Genomic DNA, 24,870 nt, shown 5'->3' with positions numbered 1-24,870 from the left:
CCTGAGTCCCGTAAGGGAGATAGGGCGGTATATAAATTTAAATAATAATAATAATAATAATTAATAATGAATAATAATAATAATAATAGTAATAGTAATAATAATAATAATCCATACAGCAAAAGGGAAATCATTTTATAATGTCTTTGGGGATTTTTTCTTTTAACCTCCCAGTCTTGTTTCCCATCTAATCAGAGTTCAGTCCAATCCTGCTTAACCTTATTAGGTGCCACCTAAACAGGAACAAGCTAGTTACTTCAGTCAGTTACGTCCGTCTACTTATCTTTAGTTCACTGGTTCACTTTAAAAGATAACTTTTGTTCAATGTTGAGCTGTTTCGAGTATGAGTATGCAATACGTAGATAAGGAAATTCCCAAAATGTATGTGCGTTCCATTTATTCAAGAACTGCTGATATTTATATTGACATGAAGTAATACTAGAAATTGGTTCCACTCAGAATAGTTTTCAAAGTGAATGTATTGGGCAATGAAAAGCTGTTTAAATGATAATCCTTGAATCTGTCCAGATTGATTTATATGTTGGAATCTTTGAATTCTTCTTGTTGGAGTTATAAAAGATGTATCTGGAAGACATAGAGACTAAGGTGGAAGTGGGTAGAGTTACCTAGAATTCTTCTAAAAATATTTTGTCCGTTTTATTTTTGGACTGTGACAGCATTGTAAATAAAGAATGAGGTGGCACCTCATTGTCCACTTTCAATTCAATCAAACAGTTCTTATTTACTGCTTTAGACTAGGATGGGGGTAAAGGTAGTACCGGTAGTACAGACATTTCTGCCCAATGCTTCATTGGCATTTGCTTACCAATTTTGCTTTTGCCTACTCACTAATAAATGCTGCAATGCAGCACTCATCAACACCAGACAGAAGTGCATATATCAGCTAGAGTGTGTAACCTGAACTTGCATCTCTGGATCTCCCCTTTCCAAGGGATGGTCTTGGTGATGCATTACAAGAAAGTGGATAGACAAGATAGAAAAGGTAGGGGTCTCTTTCCCCCAAATTGTTACCTTTCTTGGGGGCACTAAGGAAGAGGGGAACAACTAGGGAATTATTGACTGGAAAGGCTCCTATTACCGTATTACATTCTACCTGTCAACTCCAAGTGGTACAACTGCTGAAAAATAAGTCATTTTTCTTGATACCAAGGATTGATTCAAATTATTTTTAGAATCCTTATCCCCTGTGCTACTCTACTGACTTTTTCGTGAATCAGACATTTTTTTTAGGTGGCAGCAGATCAAGAGGAACAATGTATTGCATCTAGTGAGCTGAAATAGCTAGTTTTATAGGCAGAAAAACAACAAACTCCTGCATGCATGCGCACATGCTGCTAAGATACTGGTGATGGAAGGTACATCAGATGAAGAGCAAGCATTTTGGTTTGTGAGAAGATGGCAGGCATCAAAAAACCATCTGTTGCTGGAGGGATTCCCTCATCCAGTTACAGCAGACTCAAATTTCCTAGTGAGAAAAGCATTTGCCTTCTAGCAATGCAGTCTCCTAGAAACATTTCACAAAGACCAGGAATTACAAATGAAATGTATTGTACATTTATATTTATCTCTCTCCTGATCAGATGGTTATATAAGTGTAGACAGCCAAGATAATAGATAACCCGCACTGTTCAGGAAAGGAACAGAATACAATTCCTTGTTTGGAAACACCCTAATTTTGCATATGTGTAAGAATTTTGTCATGCTTACAAAAGAAATGATACTTTTACAAGAAATCTGAAAGAAAGTTTATAGGACAAGAGAAAATGTAAAATGTTTGCTCTCTTAGCAAATTGACAATTATGATGAGAAACAAGGATAAGGGGAGAAAAATAAAATGTTTTATTTTTAAGAGTCTAAAAGTCTCAGGGCTCTTTGTAAATTTTCTAGCTTTAATCACAATTACTTTAAATATTTCCCCAGAGAAAATCAGTGAAGGAGAATATTGGTTATATTGTGAATATATTTTCCTGATGTATTAGAAATATCCCTTGTTGAGACAGAAGCTACATTTTCCTTTAGTCCAATATCTGCTAAGGAAACAGCCTACTTTCAGAAATGTTTCATTACCAGAAATTGCACTGGTAAATATAATTGCTAACTGAAAGTGATCATTTCTAGCTGAATCAGAGATTAAAACTTGCACAAGCGCATATTCCTGAGTTAGAATTATTCCTGTTTAACTAAATATTAAAACATATCTTCTTGCCTCTGACAGAGGAAAGAAATATACCGATAATATATTTATTTTTTTCTGAAAGTGCTGACACTAAGCATTTTAGCTTTTATATACTGTGGTGTCAAATAAGGCAATAGGAATGTATCTTGATGATAAAATCCTTCAGCAAGCTAATAAATTGTAAGGATGTTTGCTCCACAGCAATAAATCTCATTAAGTAACCCTACCATTTCTTGGGTTATTTTGGAATATGCTTTGCTTCTGACATCTTGAAGCTAGACTATATATCACAGTGTATTAAATACCAGAAGACTCTTTGTGCTTTTGCTGCAACAAACTTGTAGAAACATTATTAGCAAATGCAATCCACAAAATAACAGCTCTGAAGCTGTACACTATATAAACATATTGAAAGGTTTGGAGAGTCACTGCTTCTGAGAGAGAAACCATCAGTGGCTAATAAAGGTCACTTGTTTGATGCAACTGCAGTAACCTTATTCCACATTCTTGACACTGACCTTACAATCATTTATGTAGGTGTACAGATATATATGCATGCTTCAAAAATCATTTGGAAGAAATGTTAGCACAGCCCTTCTCAGCTATTCACTTAAGCAGCCCCTCTTTCATCAGGCTGTTCCCATAAGGTTCAATGTTTTCACAGTGCTAATAAATAGTACTTTGTATGTAACATATAATGCAATCATAATATTATAGCTCATCACTTAACCAGATGTTTAGACTGGATTTGGCATTTTTATCCATCTATAGAATCCTTCTCAATGACCTGGAATAGGCAGATGTTGTTTGATGGTGTTAAAAGTATTGTCACAGGATTTAAGTTGCTTTTTGCAATTGATTAATGGTGATTTTGTCAATGCCAGTGGTATATTATTCTGAATTTTTATTTCCCAAATGCATGAACACCTGCATTAAAAGCAGGATAAACCTAATAAATCAATCTAGTAAATAACCTAAATAAATAATAAATATCTAAGTAAAAATACTCAAATGTAAATTTTCTGCATAGCCAGAGATAATTCTCAGATGTTTCAGTTGAGTTTATCAACAAGTACATGTTGATCTTTATTTTTAAGCACCTTTTGTAGCACCTAAATTGAATTTTTCCTGTTTTCCAACTACTAAAAAACCTGTATGTTAATCCTAATTTTGGATTAGGATAGTAAGAACATCTTTTCAAAAGTGTGTTAAGTACCATACTTCTCAAAGCTGCTGAGACAAAGCATAGACAAAATCTATTATGGAACTAAACGCAGCACAAGATGAACCCAATTTTCATGTCTGCAATAAACTCAAGCTCCATCTTTAGACTATAATTAACCGGAATTGCTTTGTTTATCCTCTTTCCAGAAGACATCATGGTAAACTCAAAAACCTGTGTGCTATTTTGTAACAAGGGCTCTGAAATTTTTCTTTGCATCTTTTGGACAGTATCCTTCTGCATAATCTTTATTTAAGTCAGTCTGCTCCGTGAGGTAACCTGCCACCTATTTCTATCACTGGAACCCACAGTGATGGAGCTTGTGTACAAATCAACTTTACTCCCTTGAGTATCTATATATACATGTATGCACATATGCAGGAAGGTTATAATTTTGTTTATACACTGAATGACTTATTAGTGGCTAGATGACATTATTTTACCTATGTATGTAAAGGTAAAGGTTTCTCCTGTCCAGTCATGTCCCACTCTAGGGGGTGGTGCTCATCTCGATTTCTTAGCCAAGGGAGCCAGTGTTGTCCAAATATGCTTCCATGATCATGTGGCCAGCATGATTATGTATGTTTTCTACTCACATTTTCATTAACTGCTAGGTGGGTAAGAACTGGGGCAGGAACGGGAGCTCATCCCATTGTGCGGAGTTGGGGTCTCAACCTGATTGCTAGCTTTCCAGCTGACAAGCTCAGTGTCTTTAACTACTAAGCCATCACGCCATTCTATTTTACATACATAAAAATGTTCAAAATGAAGCACAGAGTCTTTATTTGAAAAAGGGTTACAAAGATAAGAAATTCTAGTCAATTTAATTTTCTGAGAGTGTTCAGGGAAAAAATCAGGGAAAACAGGGAAAAATCAATTGACACCAATTGCTACTTGCAAAGTTCTTCTTGAACATAAGTACAGAATTGAAGAAGTCGAACAATTGATGATTGTTCTATTTGTTTGTCCCTTGGCTCCAGTCTGAGAGAATGTCCTTTCCTTTCCTCACCCTAATTACTTGATAGGTAATCAAGGCAGCAAATATACTAATACCCCTCCCTCCTCCTCCTCCCCCCCCCAACACCACCCCTGTGAGGTGGGCTGGCCTGAGAGCAAGTGACTGGCCCAAGATCACACAGCCAAACTTTGATGGCTAAGGCCGGACTAGAATTCAGTTTCCTGATTTCTAGCCTGGTGCCTTAACCACTGCACCAAATTGCACAGCCAATCCTCTTTTGTAATGTTGTTTCATGTACTGCAGTGTTTCTCAACCTTGCCCATTTTAAGGCATGTGGACTTCAACTCCCAGAATTCCACAGCCAGCATTGCTGGCTGTGGAATTCTGGGAGTTGAAGTCCACATGCCTTAAAATTGGCAAGGTTGAGAAACACTGATGTACTGGTACATACTCCATAAAACTGTAAAATCTGCACCATGGCAGAAGCCAAAGAAGCCAAACCAGGAATTGGCTCAGGATTTTTTTTTTTTTCTCTAAGGTTGGTTTCGGCTCGGTGAAAATGCAGTAACAGTAAGTCGGGAGGTATCCTTTGCTGATACCTAAACAAGACTACAGTCTTAAAAAGGAACCCCAAGAATTATCCCCGGCCCGTATTTTGTATTTTGCCCACCCAGACTCACTTTCCCTTTGCTCGGCTTCTTCTGCTCACTCGGGCCGGGGTGCTTGGATGCTGTCTCTCCCTGAAGACAACGGGGAACCGGACCCGCAAGACCCCGGGAGGCACCCTCCGCTTCCACAGCCCTCAGCAGCACCGCTCCCGCTTATGGAGGAAGGGCGGAGCGACCCCGCCACGTTGGCCTCGCAGGCCCTCCCTCCCGGACCGCCTCTCTCGGGCCGGCAGGCGGGCTCTGAGGAGCCGGCCTGCCTCTCTTCCCTTTTCCCTCCGCCTCTTATGCCACATCCTCCGCCTCCGCCGCCGTCGCTGCTGGCGTCAGCCGAGGGAGTCCGCGCCGCCATATTGGAGGAGACGCCGCCGAAGTCGCCCCCGCCGCCGCTTTGAGTGCCGCAACAGGCGGAACCGGCCCGCCCATCCCGTCTCTGGCCTGCCGGCGACGGCGGGCCTGAGCCCTGCCTGCGGGACCCGAGGGAGAAGGCCGCCGCCGCCGCCGCCCGGGGCTCCTGCCGCTATCCGCTCACCGAGCGGGGCCCTCCGGGGTCGAAGGCTCCGTTCTCTTGCCGCCGCCGCCGCCGCGCCATGACTTCGCTGACCCAGCGCAACTCGGGCCTGGTGCAGCGCCGCACGGAGGCTTCGCGCAGCGCGGCCGACAAAGACCGGGGGGCCGGCGGCGGCAGCGGCGGGGGGGGAGGCGGCGGCGGCGGGCCGGAGGAGGAAGACCGGCGAGACGAGCAGGGGGACGAGGAGAAGGGGGACTCCAAGGAAACACGGCTCACGCTTATGGAGGAGGTGTTGCTGCTGGGCCTTAAGGACCGGGAGGTGAGGGACGGCGAGTCTGGCCCTTTCGGGGGCAGCGGATTGTGGGAGAACAAGGGGCCGGAGTGGGGGGGTGTTAGGAGGCCGGAGGGTGGACATTCCCAGCATAGCGCCGGCTCGACCCGCTGGACTAAAGCCTGGCTTCCCCAGCCAGCGTAGTTGGGAAGAGTCTCCTGGAGCCTTAAATGGGGGGAGGCTATTTGGGGGAGAGGAGGGGGTCTTGAGAGAGCCATTGAAGAGGCAAGAGATTGATCTTGCAGGAGGAGGAAGAATGCTCACCCAGAATTATTGGCGTAAAGAGAAACATTATAGAAAGATTACTGGCATAGTCTACCCTAGCGAGTCATCTGGAATCTGGTAGCACCTTTCCAGATTTGTGACTTTTGGGGGGGCTGCAGCTGCCTTCCTCAGATGCTCTACACAGCCACTCTGTGCTCTACACAGCCACTCTGGGCCTCTAAGGAAGTCAACTCGCAAAAGCACCTCTCTTAATTTAAAAAAAAAAGGTGCTACCTTTCATCTTGGTTTTTCTGGGTAAAGCAGTGATGGCGAACCTTTTAGAGACCGAGTGCCCAAACTGCAACCCAAAACCCACTTATGCATCGTCGGGTGCCGGGTGGGTGTGGCCCATTGGGTGGGCGTGGCTGCGGTGGTAACGGCCGACTGGGTGGGACTAAAAAGTTCAATCAATCAATTCCAACTTTGCAAGATCTTTTTTCCGCGAGAAGTTGAAATTGACTGATTGAACCTTTCTTTTTTTTTTTGCACATGGCGGCGGAGGCCTAAAGCGAAAAGGTTTTATAAAACCCAGCTGAAGGCCTAGGACTGGGGCGACAGCGCACGTGCCCACAGAGAGGGCTCTGAGTGCCGCCTCTGGCACCCGTGCCATAGGTTCGCCACCACTGGGGTAAAGGCTTAGGATTTAGAAGTCGATGGGTCCGGGTTGTTTCAGTTTGCACAACACAGTTCATTGAGTTGACCAAGTTGTTTCCTCTTTTAGACTTCTTTGGGCCGGAGATTGGTGGAGTTTATGCTGTGCCACAAACTGCCACGTTTTAGCCACTGAGTTGTACGGGCCCAGCCGACTTGAGTGCCATTCTCCTTGTAAAGCCCTCCCCCTTTATTGCTTGTTACAGTGAAATCATTCAAGAGATGGTTCACAGGTTTAAAGAAATGAATAATAATAATAATAATAATAATAATAGTAATAATAATAATAATAATAATAATAATAATAATAATAATAATAATAATAATAATAAAATATTGGAAGGGATCTTTGAAGTCTTCTAGTCCAACCCTCTGCTCAAGCAGGAAATCCTATACCATTACAGACAAATGGTTGTCCACTCTCTTCTTAAAAACTTCCAGTGTTGGATTAGTTTGATTAGTTTCCATTCATTGCTTCTTGTCCTGCCGTCAGGTGCTTTGGAGAGTAGCTTGACTCCCTCTTCTTTGTGGCAACCCCGGAAATATTGGAACACTGCTATCATTTCACCCCTAGCCCTTCTCTTCATTAAACTAGACATACCCAATTCCAGCAACAATTTTAATATAATGAATGTACATGTGTGTGTGTATACACACATAATTATTCATTTCTTTAAACCTGTGAGTTTATAGAAAAATATAATGAAATTAAGGAAATAGTATGAAAAGAACAGAGGAGTTGATATCATTTGAAGATGAGCTAGCAGGAAAATGCACATCCTTGTTCAAGCCTTTTTTAAGCAACTATAATTGGCTGGAATTGAGAAAGCCAGCAATTTAGAAATGTATCTTAAAGAGAGTTTACTGTGGGAATAAACATGTATTTAGTACTACATTGGGGAAGGGGATCCCAGCTCTAAGCTTTGGAATATAACAGGAAAATGTAACAGGAAAATTCAGCAGGGCCTCTAATTAGAAAGTAATTTAGCCTCAAATTTCCTCAGAGGAGTGTTTGTGTGAGAGAGAGAGGGAAAGGGGAAGAGAGAGAGAGACATGATTATTTTACATGGTTTCTTATTTTAGTTACCTTATAATATACAAAATTAACATACCAATTTTTGCTCTGACATGCTAGTGCAAGTCATAACACTGAGACTATTAATTCATCATTTCTATATTCCTTTCCTATTCCCTCTCGTTTATTTATATAGGTCCCTCTTAGATTGTGGGATAGAAGTTGGCACTTTTTTTATAGTAATTAGTGTGCCTAAGAAAAAGAGAAGAACAGTTGGAAATTACATAAACTCATCCATTAAACTATTAAATACATGTCTATTTAGATATGTAAAAATGCTATATACTTCATATAAATACATTTTTCCTAGAAAAGAAAGGTTTATTAAATATGTTTACAAAATATTAAAATTATCTTTGAAAAAGCAAATCTGTAACCTGTTGCATTAAGCCAAACTTAATAATAATAGTCTTCTGGTATCTTTATAATACATTTTTAATGGTATAAGCTTCATGGATAAGAATCAACTTCTTGTGATGAGGTAGGGTGTAGCTGCAGTCTTATGCTGTGATATCATTTGTTGTTAGGAAATTCAATTCCACTTAAATAAAGGCAAGCAGTACGTCTTGCCATGTCACCTTGACTTGAAGATGGTAAAGATTTCCAAACCTAAGTTGGAAAACTTAATTATCTCTTCCAAGTTACATCTTTAACAATGGATTAATGCTCTATAACTACCAAATGTTCTGAAGCTGATAATGTTCTGTAGCTACCTGCTGGAAAAAGACGGTCATGTTTGTTAGATAAGGTACACATTGAAGTAAATACAAAAAGCATTACCTTCAAAGAGCTGTTACTGTCTTGCTTAAAAGGTGACTGACTCAATACTTGTTGCTTTCTGCTTACAGATATTCTCAAAAGATAGGATAACTATAAACTATTGATACTTATCAGAACTTGTCATGAATTAATGTGCCACAAAGCTGTACGCTTTTTACAGTTCTCATATGAGTATTTAATTTTATTTCTGATCTGCTGATTTGCAGGACTAGCTGCAGTACCATTAATAACAAAGATTCACAAAGGTCGTCTTGGTTGCAGGGTTTTCATCCAGGTGTGATAGAAGAATTCCTGGCATTAGCCTTCCCTACCTATGATGAGTTTAGCAGTGATTCTGAATATGGAATCAGAGTGTGCTATTTGATTAAAACTTCTGAAGAAAGAGTTGCTATATAGTATTGATGTAGCCATTGTGCAAGATTTTAGATATACTCCTTGTGGAATAGTGAACAATTTTTGATCTTTTGTCAATTTTTGTATAGGCAGGGTAGGTTTAATATTCCGCATCATATATGTAAAGTTATTGTTAGTACACTTTTGCCTCAAAATGAATTGCTTTGCAGGCATTTAATATTGAATTACATATTTAAATATTTAGATGTAAACGCTCTTGTCACTTTTCTCACAGTAAATAGCTTTTAAAAAGCACAGTTAAATATTCTGGAGTTCAGAATTTTAAAAGCATTTGTAAATGAAAATTTTCAATAGGTATATTTTTAAATACAGCTAGTCTCATTAAGCTCTCTTGGGATATAGATTCCATTATTTTTGAAGTCACTATAGAAATTCTAACTTCCATAATTTAGCGCACCGGTGTCAAACTCGGTCATGTCACGTGACATATCGTGACTTTTTTTTCTTTTGCCGAGCCAGGATGCGCATGGCCTGTGCATGATGCATCCGGCCCATGGGCTGCCAGTTTGACACCCCTGATTTAGAGTAATCCTGAAATGGCTAATAGTAATACAGGTAATCCTTGATTCATGACTAATTGACCCTAAAATTATAGTCATATGTTGTTCCAGTTGTTCAGAAGTCATCGTGTGACTGTTTCTGCTATTATGACTTTGTTAAGCAAATGTTGCAATTAACCCAGTGACATGTCTGCAGATCCATTGTCTGCAATGTGTGTTTTTTGCTGGAAATTGGAAGTAAATGCCAGTCATGTGACTGCAGGACACTGCAAACAGTCATAAATATGAGTCAGTTACTGAGCACCCAAAATACAATCATATGACCTGGGAGAGGGACTGTTGGAACTTAGAATCCAAACCTTAAGTAACCCTGAGGAATCCATTGTAACTTTGAACATTTGCTGAACAGCTGATCATAAGTCAAGGACTACTGTAATGAAAAATAAGTATCATTTAGTTTATAGACTTATTTTTTTTCAAACCTGAAGATCATGCTGCAACTGAAGAATTTTCAGTTTCAGGCTCTGACAAGTCAACTATACACATTCAAAATCATAGTCTGTTAATAAGTGTGTGAAGTAACAAAATATTTTAAAGTCAGTGCTTGAATATAACTCAGAAAATAATAGAATAATCTTAATTTGCATCTAAGACAAGCCAATTAGTATTACATTGATACTTCAGTCACAGATAAACTGAATAGCTCTGAGATGACTTGAAATATTTTGCTAGCACAGCACTCAAAAAAGATGTTATGTAAGATGGAAATATTACAGTGGAAGTAGAATAGCATCAGGACTAACAAGAACATTTAGCCTCAGTATAAAACCAATAGAATTTGCCAAAAACAACAACAACAGTGTTATAGCAAATGCCTTTTTTCCAGCAAACTCTACTGTGACTACACACATATTTCACCAGATGGACAATACTGAAATCAGATTGACTATTTACTCTGCAAGCAAAGAGAGAGAGAGAGCTCTATTTAGTCAGCAAAAAGACTTCAAAGTGACTATTGCTCAGATTATGAAATCCCTCTTACAAAATTATAGGTAAAAAAGACTAGGAAGATACAACTTCAGCACATTTCTGCATGATTATCAATTGAAGGTAAAGAATAGATTTAATGGATTAGATATGACACATACTTGAAAAACTCTAGACTGCAATTTAAAGCATAATTAAAAATGAAGCAAACAACAGTATCCCAAAGGGGAGAAAAAGAGTGGAAATTGCTGTCTGATGGGGTGTTGAAAACTGCTGTAAAAGAGACAGAAGAAAATGTAACAAAGCAACACAACAGAAGATGTTACATTTAAATATGCAATGTACAGTAATTAGAAACAACAATCAAAGGGGAAGAACAAGAACTTTAAAAAAGATTTCAGAAATTAAAGCAAAAATCTACTGGAGACAATATAAAGAATGGATGGTATTAATATATTGGGGAATTAATAATAGGTGTAAAGCTTTATACACTGACTTGAATCAGGCATTAATTGTAATTAGAAAATATTAGCATCAAAACAAGAATTGATGAAATACCAGGATATTTGTTTTAAAATCCTACTGTGTGATGCAGCTAAAGTGGTACTTGACGTTTTTGAGCATGTCTGGAAAGCAGTTGAAAAAGATAGATGTATATTGCAGTTACAAAAAAGGACAGCACTATGGAATGCTAATCCTTTTATTATGTGTAGGGTTTTGATTCTGTCGATCACAACAAATTGTGAACCATGCTTTTATTATATTTCATAGAATATTATTTGTTCTTGAAGTATGAAATATTCTCAACAATTTTCTCCATCATCACTCTTGAAAGCTATCAATACACACATCTGTTAATATTATTCCTTTGCACTAACTATTTTGTCTAGATAGCCTTTCTCTCACATAGAAGAATCTCCCAAATAGAAGATCCCTTGTTCATCTGTAGTTTAGGAAGATAAAAGCCTGTTACCAATTCGGCCTTCTCTGCCTATTTGCATTGTGTTGGCACTTCATATTGATATTATCTTAGTTAACACTAAGCAGCAGAGTGATTTTTGTACTTGCTGATGTAATTTTTGTTCTAATTATTTATTCTAGCCCAGTATTATATGATATGTTTCCTGACTATCACATACATTATTCAGTGTGAAGATGCAATGGCTCAGTATATCCATTTCTTATCACATAAGTCGGGTTCAGAACCCAGAGGGCTTCTGGGAGAGGAAGTTTGAGATGTCCAACCCTAGAGTTTCAGAAATTCTGCTACCTTCCTCGCTTATAGAACCTGATAAATTCCCAAGGTATGAACAGTGAAAAAGTAGTATGAAGCTTTGCTTGGAGGAAAATCTAAATATGAAATAAAAATCAGTGAATAACTATAACATGTAAGCTCTCTGTGCCAATGTATTGGCTAAAGGCTCAGTGATGGTGTAGGAGAGTTGTGTTTCCGAGCAGGGGAGTCAAGTCAACTGAGACAAATGGATGAAAAAGAAAATTAAGTTTTATAAAATGAAAAATAATTCAATCTCCAGGCCTATAAAATACGTATCCAAGGATTCTTTAAAAAATTAAAATGTAAAATTGGTTTAAAAATCAAGAAAGGTAATGGGAAATTATACTGTCGTTCAGTTAGCTTAACATCTTTTTAGATAGTATGGTAGAAAGTATTTATTATTAAAGAGAAAATAGTCAAAACACAAAAAGGGACAAAGTCTTTCTAAAAGACAATCAACATTGTTTCTGCATAAGTAAGCCTTGTTTCATTAACTTTAAACTTTTTTGAGGGAGTCAACAAATATGTAGACTAGATGAACCCATAACAATACATAGTTGAACTCTTTAAAAGCCTTTGAGGAACTGTTGGAGGCATGCCCAAACTAGATTAAAAGTTGGGTAAGAGAGTTTGTAAAAGGTGCCAAGCCATAGAGAGCTTTATAGGTGATTGCTAGCAATTTAAATTAAAGTGTGATGCCAATTAGCAGCTATGCAGTGACTGAAGAATAGGTGCAATTCTATTAAATTTGTCCCTTTGTGTTAAAAGCTGGGTTACTGCATTTTTGGCAAATAGCTTGCAATTCATTTTCAAGGACAATAGTCTAAAGATGTCCTTGAGTCCATGACTTCTGGTGACTACACTCCATGGATGCATCCATGATATTTTCCTGGTAACATTTCATTCATGGTTTTCCATTGCTTTTTTCTGGATATTTCTTTAGTTTCCCAGGTTAGCCTAAAGCCCTGGAATTCTCTGGTGTTTTCCATCCAATTCCTAATCAAGTCTGACCTTGCAGATCAGCCAGGTTCTGCAGTAATTTCATAGGTGGTGTCATCTGAATTAGAGTACTTTGAACCTTTTACACTGATTAGTAATACATTGATGTATGGTACTATAATGCTTCTGTAACATAATTGCTGAAATTTCATATTTTTCATGCAAGATATACGAGTACAACATTTTGGGGGCATAACACAGTATCACATATAAGTGTATATGCTCGGTGTATATTTGTATCAGAGGAGAAGATTTAAAAGTTTGTTTTGCAAAGTTGTAAGACAGATTTTCAGTAGAAAGGGAAATCTTCAAGCTCACCCATCCATGTAGTTTTCATGGAAACAATACAAAAATTAATTATGGCTGCCTTCTAGTATGTCTTTTGACAAGCTAGTTAAGTGTGCAGCTTTGCTATTCTCTGGTGGTCTCCCATAAAAGTACTAACAACCTCCTTAGTTCTCAAATCCAGACAAAATCATTCAGGGGGGATATAGATATAAAATTATGCAATAACATCTGTTGCATTTTACTATTTTGGCTTGTTTCTGTTTTACATATATAAGAAAATGTTTCTTATGTTGTAGCTTTATATTATAACATTTAGGGAGAAAAATGAAAGAGTAAATAAACTTTATTTTAGAAATAAAGAATTATTTAATGGAGTTTCTCCACCCCTCCCCAATAGGTTATGATTATATCTATTTAAAATAAAAGCCTCTTTCTTAGTTTGTTTTTAGCATCAGATTAAAACTTGTCTTTAGATATCTTAGGTATCTTCAGATACACAGTTCAGTTCATTAATATTACAGTAATAACATGCAATTTGTTTCTAATACAGATTCTGTTCTTTTGTGCATTAAAGTCCTTTGTTGAGTTCAAAATAGGAACGATCACTGTTATATTTATAATAGTTTCATATTGCTGTTATGTTACTGTCATGTCATATGTGAAAAGTTGAAATACTTGTTCCCAAATTCAGGATGTAATATTCATATGTACATGTTATATCAAAATGAAGCTTCTAATGTCTGTGTCAATTCATAGCAGGAAGTAGGACTTTAGTAGTTGAAAGTTTGCAACTTATTAATAACTACAGGTAACCCTCCAGTTACAAAAGCAATTGGGACTAGAATTTCTGAAACTGAGCGATGCCATAAATGATTGTAAAGTTTGATGGTTGTAAAGTCTGTGTATTTATCAAGAGCAATCCTTATACTTTTGACTGCCATTGTAATCCTCAAATTGTGCAGGTTACTAAATGGGAAGAGGTAGGAGTCCCGGACAAGGAGCGAGGGGGTAAATGTGGGTGCTGTGGTGGGGTCTTGCAGGTAGGCATGCACTATGGAGCTCAAGGGATGCTGTGGGCAGGTGCTAGGGACAAACATGTCAAACTCGCGACATCGCGCATCGTATCGGAGCTTTTTCCCTATTGCCGGCAATGGGGTGGGCGTGGTTTCCCGGTGACGCATCTGGCCCACGGGCCGGCAGTTTGACTGGGTAGGGCTTCAGGTGGGTGCTAGGCAGTACGGGCTGGCGAGGGGGCACTGAAGGCAGGCACACACGAAGGAGTGCAGATGAGCACTTACAAATGCAGATCGGCAGGAGTTGTTACAGAGTACAAAGTTCCTGAGATCTTATTTACTGTAGCGAGTCTCCTCAGGAGAAAAAGTGATGAAAGCAACGTGCAACCTTCCTTGCTGGCTTCCCTATTGATGTTGTTTGTGGGAAACTGGCAGGGAAAGTTGCAAATGGTGACCAGGTGACCGAGGGATACTGAAACCTGTCAAAAATGGGGACCAGTTGCCAGGCACCCAAATCATGAGCTCACGGCCATGGGATAATACAACAGATGGAATTTTAAGGATTGGTAATAAGCACCACTTGTTCGATGCTGTTGTAACTTTGAACGATTGGTGAACAAGTGGCTGTAACCCGAGGACTGCCTGTAATATGTTTGCTTTGAGGAGCATTGTGAAAAAAACTTGATTATGCAATTAATTTGTCATGTATTTCCTGTGTGTTGTAGAATTCTAGGTTTGCTTAAAATTAGTCTTGGAACTAATAAAAATACTTGTGGTACTATTGAGTCAGGTCCTTTTTTTTTCTTCTGATGGCTTTGTTCTTTCTGAGAGAAAAAATCTGGTCATCAATCCAGATGGCTACTCTTCTGCAGTGTAAACATGCTTAATAAATGTTTAAAGATTTAGGTTTCTTTCATTTCTGTTTGAATAATATGAATAAAATAGTACATTTGTTTTATGAACCAGTTTATCCCTTACTGGGTTAATTCTTTGTCTAATTCAGTGTTTCTCAACCTTGACAATTTTAAGGCATGTGGACTTCAACTCCCAGAATTCCACAGCCAGCATTGCTGGCTGTGGAATTCTGGGAGTTGAAGTCCACATGCCTTAAAATTGTCAAGGTTGAGAAACACTGGTCTAATTATCTAAGAGGAAACTACCTGATTGGACTTATTTCCGTATTACATGTACAGGAGAGCATTGTAAATCACCGACCGTAGGGAGAGACAAATTAAGTGGAATTCCTGGGCCTCTTATTTATTTTCAGAATATATATCTCCCACTCAGTTTTTCCCTACTTTATGTTCAAATATTAGATTTTAGAATGTAGCATGAAACATTTTAACACCACATCACTTCAGTTACTGACTTCTAGCTTTATATTTTTCAGATGTTCAGTTGTTTATATCTTTTTGTGTTGTATTACAATTTTATTGTGATTTATAAGCAAATTAGGTGATTTATAATTTCATTCAAATTGTAATTGGGCCTTTGCTCAACTTCCTGTTGCTTGCCATCTATGCCCTTTCCTGGAAAGGGAGGCTGTTTGCTCCATGACTCATTCCCCGGTCACCTTCTGTCTGGACTATTCTAATGTGCTCTTCATGGGTCTACCTTTGAAACATATCCAGAAACTTCAGCTGGTACAGAATGCAGCCAACACAAGCAATCTTGGGCATCCCAAGGACGATGCATGTAACACCTCTGCTGCATGAGCTACATTTGTTTCTGGCTGCAATTCAAAGTGTTGACTATGACTTTTAAAGCCCTATGTGGCATGGAGCCAGATTACCATCTTTGCCCCATTACATTGGCTTGTCCCATTTGGTGAGCAGGAAAGATATGTTGCAGTCCTTTCCTTCCCCCGCTTAAAAAAAATTGCCTGGCAGAGTCTAGGAAGGAGCCTTGTCTGCCCACGCCCCCACCCTTTGGAACATTATTTCCCCCCCCCCATGGATCCACCCCCAGCCCTCTTCAGATGCGCGTTCAGAGGAGGAGGGTGAGTTTGAGTCTGCAGAGGAAAATTTGGAGCTGAGTATAGTCAGGATTGGGGTTCAGAGAATGTTAGCCTGATGGTGCAGCCTCCGTTGGGTCCATCGGAGGAGTGAGAGGCTGAGCGAGGCGAGCCATAGCTGCAGCAAGTTGGCCAGGAGGCTCCAGGGGAGGACAGGGAGCAGCTGCCACCCATCAGCAATGAGGAAGAGTCCACACCACCTCCTGATCCAAGGACACGTAGAGCAGAGAGGATATAGGCACAATGCCAGTCAGCTAGACTACTCACGAGGAGGCAACCTTGCCTCTTATGAAGGGCTATACTTGGCATTGCCTACTTAACCCTGCCCTGAAGACTTGAGTGTTGCTGGAGCAATGTGCCCAATTCTGTGCCTTCTGGTCTGGTTGACTCTTGGACTGCTTTCCTGGACTCTGTCTTCCAGGGACTCTTATCCTATTGTGCAACAGGAGTGCTTTCTGAGGACCTGTTTGGGGGGGGGATTGGAATAAACACCCGTAGAACTCTTGTCATATGTGGGGGGAGCAGAGCAGCACACCCCCAGAGGTAAGGCAGGCCCCCACTTTCTTGGCTTTGGAAGTGTTTGAAGACCTTGCTCTGTCTACTTGCTGTCTACAGAGGAGCAGGCAGTCATGAGGCTGGTTAGTGCCTTGAGGGCCCACCCCCACCTTTTTAATGTTTAATTTTAATTATTCTTGTTTTAATTGTCTACTAATATAAAATGTATATATAATGTTTATGTTTTTATCTCTTGTACACTGTCCATAGTCATTTTGTGAGGGAGATGGGTGATTTCTAAATGTAATGTGCAGTATAATTCAGTTAATAGAAGATGCAGACATATGTTTATTATTGAAGCATTCTTTTGAAAATATATGAGCAAGTAATAAAGTTCATACTTTTCCAGAGTTATTCTATAGTGCTCAAAGAAAGATGGTACTGTATTTAATATTTTCCATTCCATTTCTTTTTAATGCCTCAGAACCAAAATGGCTTTGAATGTTCTTAATTAAATCTAAAGATAATTTTATTTGGTGAGTAAGGATTGGTGTCCTAATTTTATTTTTTAAATTCCTTTTGTCTGGGTTTGCCATTAGGTAGAAGAAAGGGCTTCCTCCATTTGTGGAAGAGCCTGGAATTTTTTATATTCACTACAAGTTGGAAAAACGTTTCAGAAGCAGAGACATTGGTACAGGTGAATCAGTGACAATTGTCTTGTCTCCCCTTTTAGCAGTTACAGGCCAAATATGATTAGATGTATATTTTACACAAATATAATGCTTCTGTAATAGTTATATAATGAACAATTATGCATGGAGATATCAAAACTTCCTTTTCAATTCCAATTTAGAGAAAGAAAAGCTTTTTCAGCAGTATTCCTATAGTACAGTGGTGGCGAACCTATGGCACAGGTGCCAGAGGCGGCACTCGAAGCCCTTTCTGTGGGAACACGTGCTGTTGCCCCAGCCTCGCCTTCCCCTGTGACCCCCTCCTCTCCAGCAGCCCTCCTGAAGAAGAGTTGCCCCTGAGCGTGGCCCACACAGAGCAGCGGAGCCAAGGACATGGCAGCCAGGCAGCGTAGACAAGACTCTGCCCTCACACCCCATCGTGCACAGTTGATGCTGCAGGGCGCGGGCAGAGGGCATGACCGCCATAACGCTGCTGGGCTGCCTGGGCGATCTGCAGTGGGCCCTGGAGGCGGTGAGTGGCCCTGCGGGCAGGCGGGGTGGGAGATGGGGGGCGGAGTGAGGGCGGGGCAGGGGGTGGAGCAGAGGCGGGGCCAATTTTGGGGCACTCGGTCTCTAAAAGGTTCACCATCACTGCTGTAGTATAAAGATAATACAGAAAGGTAGGGAAAAAGAAAAAAAGTGGAAACATTTGTTATATAAGAGAGTAAGAAAATTATCTGGAAATTGTTGATATGCAAGAGAGTGAAAACTAACATTTGATGCCTTACTGGTAGTTTTTCAGAAGGAAAATACTATACAGTACATACTTGATGTAAACTCACTGGCTGATTTTATTCATTTTCTTAGTCCAACCTATTTCATAGGGATGTTGGGAAAAATGGGAGAGATTGTTAGGTATGCCAGCTTCCGGCTTCCAGCTTCCAGGAAAGCAGGGCGTAAAGTACATAGTAGCCAAAGAAAAGCTGTTCATTAATAGCCTAGCAAAGGTACTTGGCGTATAGAAAAGTGTAATATACCTTAAATTAGAAATCTCGTTCAGTGTGGACAAGCATAAAGAAAGTTTAAATCCTGAGGTCTCCTGACCTAATAATGTGATCTCAATTTTTCTACCTCTTTGTAGAATCAATACAAATTATGGTACTAATTATATCTAACTCAGATATTAATGTTTAATTGCAAATGGATATTACTGTGTGAGTTTGTAAATAAAGGTAGTAAGAGAAGATGCTTGTAAATTTAGCCTTTTTACTGTTTAATACATCTGTTTAGTTAATTTATGGATACACATACATGCGTGCAAACCTCAATATACTGTAATTGTAGTAAGTGGATTTTGTATGTATCACAGACCCAATTTAAGAACATTCCTGTAAAATTCTCAGGTCTCCCAATCCCAAAAAAATGGAAGAGAATATTTCTTCATTGGTATTTAGTTTATTTTTGTTGAATCAGAAGACAACAGAATTTTTTATCTGTGTACTTGTGTATTTGTGTACTTATTCTTGTAATGCATTTACAAAAAATTCAGCTATACATTTTTCCCCCTTCAGGGTTATACATCATTTTGGAATGATTGCATTTCATCTGGGCTTCGTGGTTGCATGTTAATTGAATTGGCACTGAGGGGGCGTCTTCAACTTGAAGCATTTGGAATGAGACGTAAAAGTTTGCTAACTAGAAAGGTAAGTGCAGTAAAGTAAACCTCTATATTTTTCTAAAATCTTTTTCCCTTACGTTTTTACATGGCTAATGGCTAATCAGCAAGTTTGATACTTTAATTTGCATAGCTTAAAAATTTGGGCAATCTTATAAAAGTACTTAGTATATGAAATTTGTTAAGGCCTAGTTAGGGAATGAATCACTCAGTGTTGTTTTCAGTTTGATTTTATTGGCATTATATAAAGGCAGTTCTCTCCCCTTCTTCCTGGAGAGATTTTGTGAAACACACCCGCTTCATTCTCTACCACAAATCTGGTTGCATGTCAATATAACATTTGACTCACCTATGCAAAAACCAAGTTTGAAAAAATTCCACACTACTGCACTGTTCAGAATTAAGTTTTGCACAGCAAAGACATATTACTTATGTACAGCTGTTAATGTACAGCTGTTAATTTTAAATGGATTTCCTTTCTCCTTTGCAGAAGACTCAGAATTCTTAGATTTGCCAAAAATGCAGGAATGTTCCTTGAAATTCAACAGCTGTACAGTAATAACTTAGACAACTTCTTCTTTTTTTATTTTGATACATCCAAGGAAGATTTGATGTTTAGACAATACGAGCAAATAACTTGGTTGAGAGATAGCAGAGTAGAAACCTGTGGCCTACAAATGCTTTTAAATTATAACTCTGTAGATACCTAATTATTGGTTGTGCTAGTTGGGCCTGTTGACAGTTGTACTTTAGCAATACTTTGGTTTCTAAAAGGTTAGGTCTTTACAGTCATTAAGTATTTATGGGCTTCAACCCAGTGTTTGTTATATGAACTTTTAATTGCAGTTAGAGAGTATTTAAGATTAACCATTTCCTGAACGTTGCGAAGTACTTACTGATCTGGTAGCTCTTAATATTATATTAAACTAGGAATGAGCAATTGGTAGACGTGGGGTAGAAACCAGGCTCCCCTTTTTCAAAAATAATTCCTTGGTTGAAAAAGTTTGGACAAGAATGCAATCTTAAGATTTTCTTTATTTATTTTTTTTACTTTTCACTTTGGGGAGCTTTTAAAGAACGATTCTAGGTGTATTAATTGCACCTATGAAATGATTCATAATTTACTCTTAATTTTTCCAGTAGCCAAAGTTGGTTGTAGGATGGGCAGCTATATAAATGTTTTAAATAAAACAAATGAATATTTATGTCTGGTACCAAAATTCAGAGGAAAATTTTGAACTGCCGGTTGCTTACCCTTAAAGACAATTTGTTTTAATCATGATTTCAATTAACCATTGCCTTGGGGATCAAGTTTACATATAACAAAGTATAAAGAGGTTTACACATAATCAAACAATGAACAGCTATATTACAGGGGCTTTCCATTATCTGTACGTTACCTTTAAAATAGGCACCCAAGTTTGATGTTGAGCTGATAAGAATTATTATAGTGTTTAAAATGTTCAAATTCAGTTACTGTCCCCATTCCTTCTTTCTAACACCCAGTGTTGTTTGAAGTGCCTGCAGTGTTGACCACATCTTGGTTTGATAGCTCAAAATTCCATCTTAAAAAGTCATTCCCCTTTCCCCCCAACAACCAGTTATTCCAGGATCCTCAATGGATCTACCTCTTACTTGGTTATCACTTACATCTGTAATCTGTAGACTTCTATTTGGTTGTATTGTTTCTTTCTGGCTTTATCCTACATCCTTTATATTGAATCTCACGTCTATATTTCCACTTTTCTTTCTATTCATATTTGGGTTCATTTAGTATGACCTGAATTTGTTCTGGTAAGCCCAGGAGAAAAAGTGACTATGCAGTGGACAATGGTTTTAATTATAAATTGTTGAGAGCCCTCAATAGTCAGCAATGTCTTTAATTGAACTAAATGTGATGCCTTTTCATAGAGCTGTAGTCACTACAGGACTGTGAAATATATCAACCTTGAAGCAGGTCTCTCAAATGCGTAATACAAAACAATTCTGTTTTGTTCCAACCTCAGAACAAAGTTTGATCATTTCAAGTATTTCATCTTGAGCAGGGGTAGGCAACCTTGGCTCTTTTATGATTCGTGGACTTCAACTCCCAGAATTCCTGAGCCAGCCATGCTGAGGGAACAGGGAGAGGTTTCCAAGCTGAGCCATGCTGGCTCAGGAATTCTGGGAGTTGAAGTTCACAAAAGAGCCAAGGTTGCCTACCCCTAATCTGGAGTATTGCAATTAAACTTTTGTGTTGAAGCTTACAACTTCTTAAAAAAATACTAATCTAAAAAATATAGCAGGAGGAAGGTTTTTTTCTAATCAAACTCCAGTGTCTGCTCTAATCCTGATGTATGTTTAATATATTCTAAAATAATCCCCTTACAACTCGGTGGAAGTTTAGTGCCTGTTAATAAATAGCAACGTGGATTGTGATCTCACCTACCTTGGTGGCTCTGGAACAAAGGACAAAAAAATGCTTGTTTTGAATTCTCTGTTTTTTCCTATAGCTGGAATACTTAAAATATTTTGAATTTTATTTAGCTGGAATGCAGTCTCACATATCTTCAGGTATTACTGCTTTGTTTTGTGTTTGAAGCAAAATGTTTTGTTTGGTGCGTACTTTCTCATATATTCACTCATTCCATTCATGCCCTCAGTTTAATAATCTCTCAATAGCCCCAGCTGATGTTGCAGTTTACTTTTTAAATTTCTCTGCTTGTATCCTTGGTTCCCCCCCCCAGCCTCTCCCCCCCCCCACTGTTTGAAGTGAGGGTACACTTTCTTGTGCTGAGAGAGAAGATCTTTCTCCAATATTTGCCATCCTGGGAAATATTCTCCCTACATCATTTTCTGGTATTTAGAAGTTTAGCTGGACTTTTAGAAGGACTTTTAAGTGTGATTATAGAATGTGAAATGAGCAACTAATCAGGTACAAGATATTTTCTTTATTTAGGAAAAAAGATTGGCCCCAACAAGAATGTTTGTGAGCTCTATTGGGATCTCTTGGGTCCTATTCACCCTGTTGGAACTGTACAGTACATTCTCCACATCTGGTGTAATAGTATGAGAATAAGAATTAGGAGAATGACCTTAGAAGACAGGAGGAAAAGCTGACCATCATGCAAAAGGAATCTCACTATGCAGAAGGGGGGGGGGAGGATCTTAGAAGAGACTCCTCCCAATTTTGGGGAAAGTAAAAGTAAAGGAGGGGAGAAGGGCTTTCAGACTTGCAAGATTCTGTTACTGTAATTTTCTAATAAAGGTAGTGTTAGTACTCATGGTTGGGGCTTCTTTTCTGGACTACCTCAAAGAGTTGACATCTGGTCTCTATCAGAAGGAGAGTGAGTTTGGCATTTAAAAGATTAAGGGAGAGCCATTATCCATACTTCCTTTTCATTCTCTTTCCAATTATTTATACACTCCCTTTAAGTTGCTTTTTTGCATTTATTGCTAATGTCCCTAATTTTTTTTTAATCTATGATGACTTGATAGCAATGGCTTTAATTGCTTTGCTTCCTGACTCCTTTTTTATTTGACCAGTATAGGGATATATTTGGAAGAATCATACTGAGTTTAATTATCCTAGCCATTCTTTTCAATGTCTCTGCATTGATGTGGATTTCTGTTTCTCTGTGATTGTTAATACCACACACACACTAGTAATCTGGAATAATTACTCTTCATTTAAATTCTTCAATAGCTCACAGAAGATACTAAGTTTTGATTGTGAAAAGTGAAAGGACGCTTGACACAGTCTGCTGTCTTTAATCCTTTAATTGTAAAAAGTTATATGGTTATATTTAGCCATGTTTTCTGTACTTGGTGTTAAGAAATTAAAGTCTGAAGTGCTCATTTTATCTGTTGTACTTCCAATCAGGTGATATGCAAATCAGATGCTCCTACAGGAGATGTTCTACTTGATGAAGCTTTGAAGCACATTAAAGAAACTCAGCCTCCAGAAACAGTGCAGAACTGGATAGAACTACTTAGTGGTAAGACATTTCTGTGAAAATTTAATCTTTCTGAATGCTTTCAAATTTATTTGGACTGCCATTAATTACATCCTAGTGCTGTGATGGCGAACCTTTTAGAGACCGAGTGCCCAAACTGCAACCCAAAACCCACTTGTGCATCGTTGGGTGCCGGGTGGGTGTGGCCCATTGGCTGGGTGTGGCCCATTGGCTGGGTATGGCCAATCGGGTGGGTGTGTCCCATTGGGTGGGCGTGACTGCGGTGGTAACGGTAGGCTGGGTGGGACTAAAAAGTTCAATCAATCAATTCCAACTTTCTAAGATCTTTTTTTTCACTGCGAGAAGTTGAAATTGACTGATTGATTGAACCTTTTTTTTTTTTGGCACACGACGGTGGAGGCCTAAAGTGAAATGGTTTTATAAAACCCAGCTGAAGACCTAGGACTGGGGTGATGGCGCGCGTGCCCACAGAGAGGGCTCTGAGTGCCGCCTCTGGCACCCGTGCCATAGGTTCGCCACCACTGTCCTAGTGTTTAAGGCACAAGTTTTCAAATTCTGTTTTTGGTATATTCCTGCCCATGTGGTTGGTATCTGTTGTCTGGCCATACAATGTTAACCAATTTTCAGTGTTAAAGCATTAGTGTTAATCTTCTAAGATTTGTGGGGTTAATCATTTAAAATTCCCTACAACACGATAATCCATTAAAAAGTATGTATTGCTTTGGTGGGACAGGGCTGTTATGCATGTACTGCTGTGTTCCTAATATTGTATCAGTTTGGATTAGCTTTGCTCACCTGACTCGGTTGATCACTTTTTGCTTTCAAACTATTTGAATCTGGAGATGCTCTTATTATCTTTCCTTTCTTGTTTTTCACAATTTTTATTGTGTACTTGGAGATATTACCATTTTTTTCATGCTTAGAAACTAGCTGTTGGGATGATTATTTTTGAATCTGTTATTTTTTAGTTTCTGTGAACAGAGATAGAATTCAGAAAGGGATTATAACACTCTAATTCAGATTGGAAAATGTCATCATGGAATTTGATACAATGGTTCATACAGTTCATATACGATATTCTTTATTATCCTAATTTTCCCAAAAGCAGGTGAAGACAAACCATTATTAGTGAATTTGAAGAAAGATCCCATCATCACTACTCTTTAATAATTCTCATAGCCTCGTTATGGAAATCGGGGCTCCTTGCTTCCGTCTTTGTCTTCAGTTAAAAAATAAAATTAAAATGTTTTAACTTTGTCTAACCTGGTTCAGAGAAGATGTAATGACAGAATTTAAATGTAGCAGCGACCTGGAGAAGGTGTCTGGCACCTGGAGAAGGCTGCTGGAGGGCCGTGGAAGCATCCCTTGGCCTCAGATCCGGGCGGCAGCAGGAACCATGGGAGAGAGGAGACGGATTTTTTCAAGATGAGTCCAGCACGGCAAGGAAGGGAGGGGGAAGCATGGGGTATCTTAGTGGGTCGGGAAGGCCTTGGGGGCCTGTTCCATCACTAGGCCCTCCATGGCCTTCCCCACCCTGAGATACCTCATATTCACTTAATGCAGCGGTTCTCAACCTATGGGTCGCGACCCCATTTGGGGTCGATTGACCATTTCACGGGGGTCGCCAAGCAAGGCTGTCTGCCATTTTTTTCCCCTTTTCCGGCGGGTGCCTTACCTCCCTTGAGCTGGGCCAGCTGGTGGTCGGCCTGCTCCGTCTCTGCCGCTTGCCAGCTATGCCTCGGCCGGTGCAGGGGGCGGAACCACGCATGTGCGGCGCTCCCAGGCAGGGAAAGTCCTCGACTTACGACCGGTTGGGTAGTCCTCGACTTACGACCGGTTTAGTCCTCGACTTATGACCGGTTGGGGGTCGCGGCATTAAAAAGGTTGAGAACCACTGACTTAATGAGCTGCGTGCATCTTAACAAGAA

The 24,870-nt window shown here is 39.3% G+C and overlaps 1 protein-coding gene across 1 annotated transcript in view; it reads left to right on the top strand.

Moving 5' to 3' along the window:
* Positions 1-5,632: 5,632 nt before the first annotated feature.
* Positions 5,633-24,870, top strand: part of GOLPH3 (golgi phosphoprotein 3) — a 25,735-nt gene continuing 6,497 nt past the window's right edge. The window contains exons 1-3 of the mRNA XM_015817023.1: positions 5,633-5,872; positions 18,883-19,014; positions 22,849-22,963. Coding sequence (XP_015672509.1) covers positions 5,633-5,872; positions 18,883-19,014; positions 22,849-22,963 — 487 coding nt within the window. The remainder of the gene's footprint in view (positions 5,873-18,882; positions 19,015-22,848; positions 22,964-24,870) is intronic.

The sequence above is a fragment of the Protobothrops mucrosquamatus genome, unplaced genomic scaffold, assembly GCF_001527695.2.
Source record: "Protobothrops mucrosquamatus isolate PMUCROS unplaced genomic scaffold, P.Mucros_1.0 scaffold548, whole genome shotgun sequence".
Classification (NCBI taxonomy): domain Eukaryota; kingdom Metazoa; phylum Chordata; class Lepidosauria; order Squamata; family Viperidae; genus Protobothrops; species Protobothrops mucrosquamatus.
The sequence above is the reverse complement of the archived record's forward strand: the minus strand, read 5'-3'. Positions and strand labels throughout refer to the sequence as shown.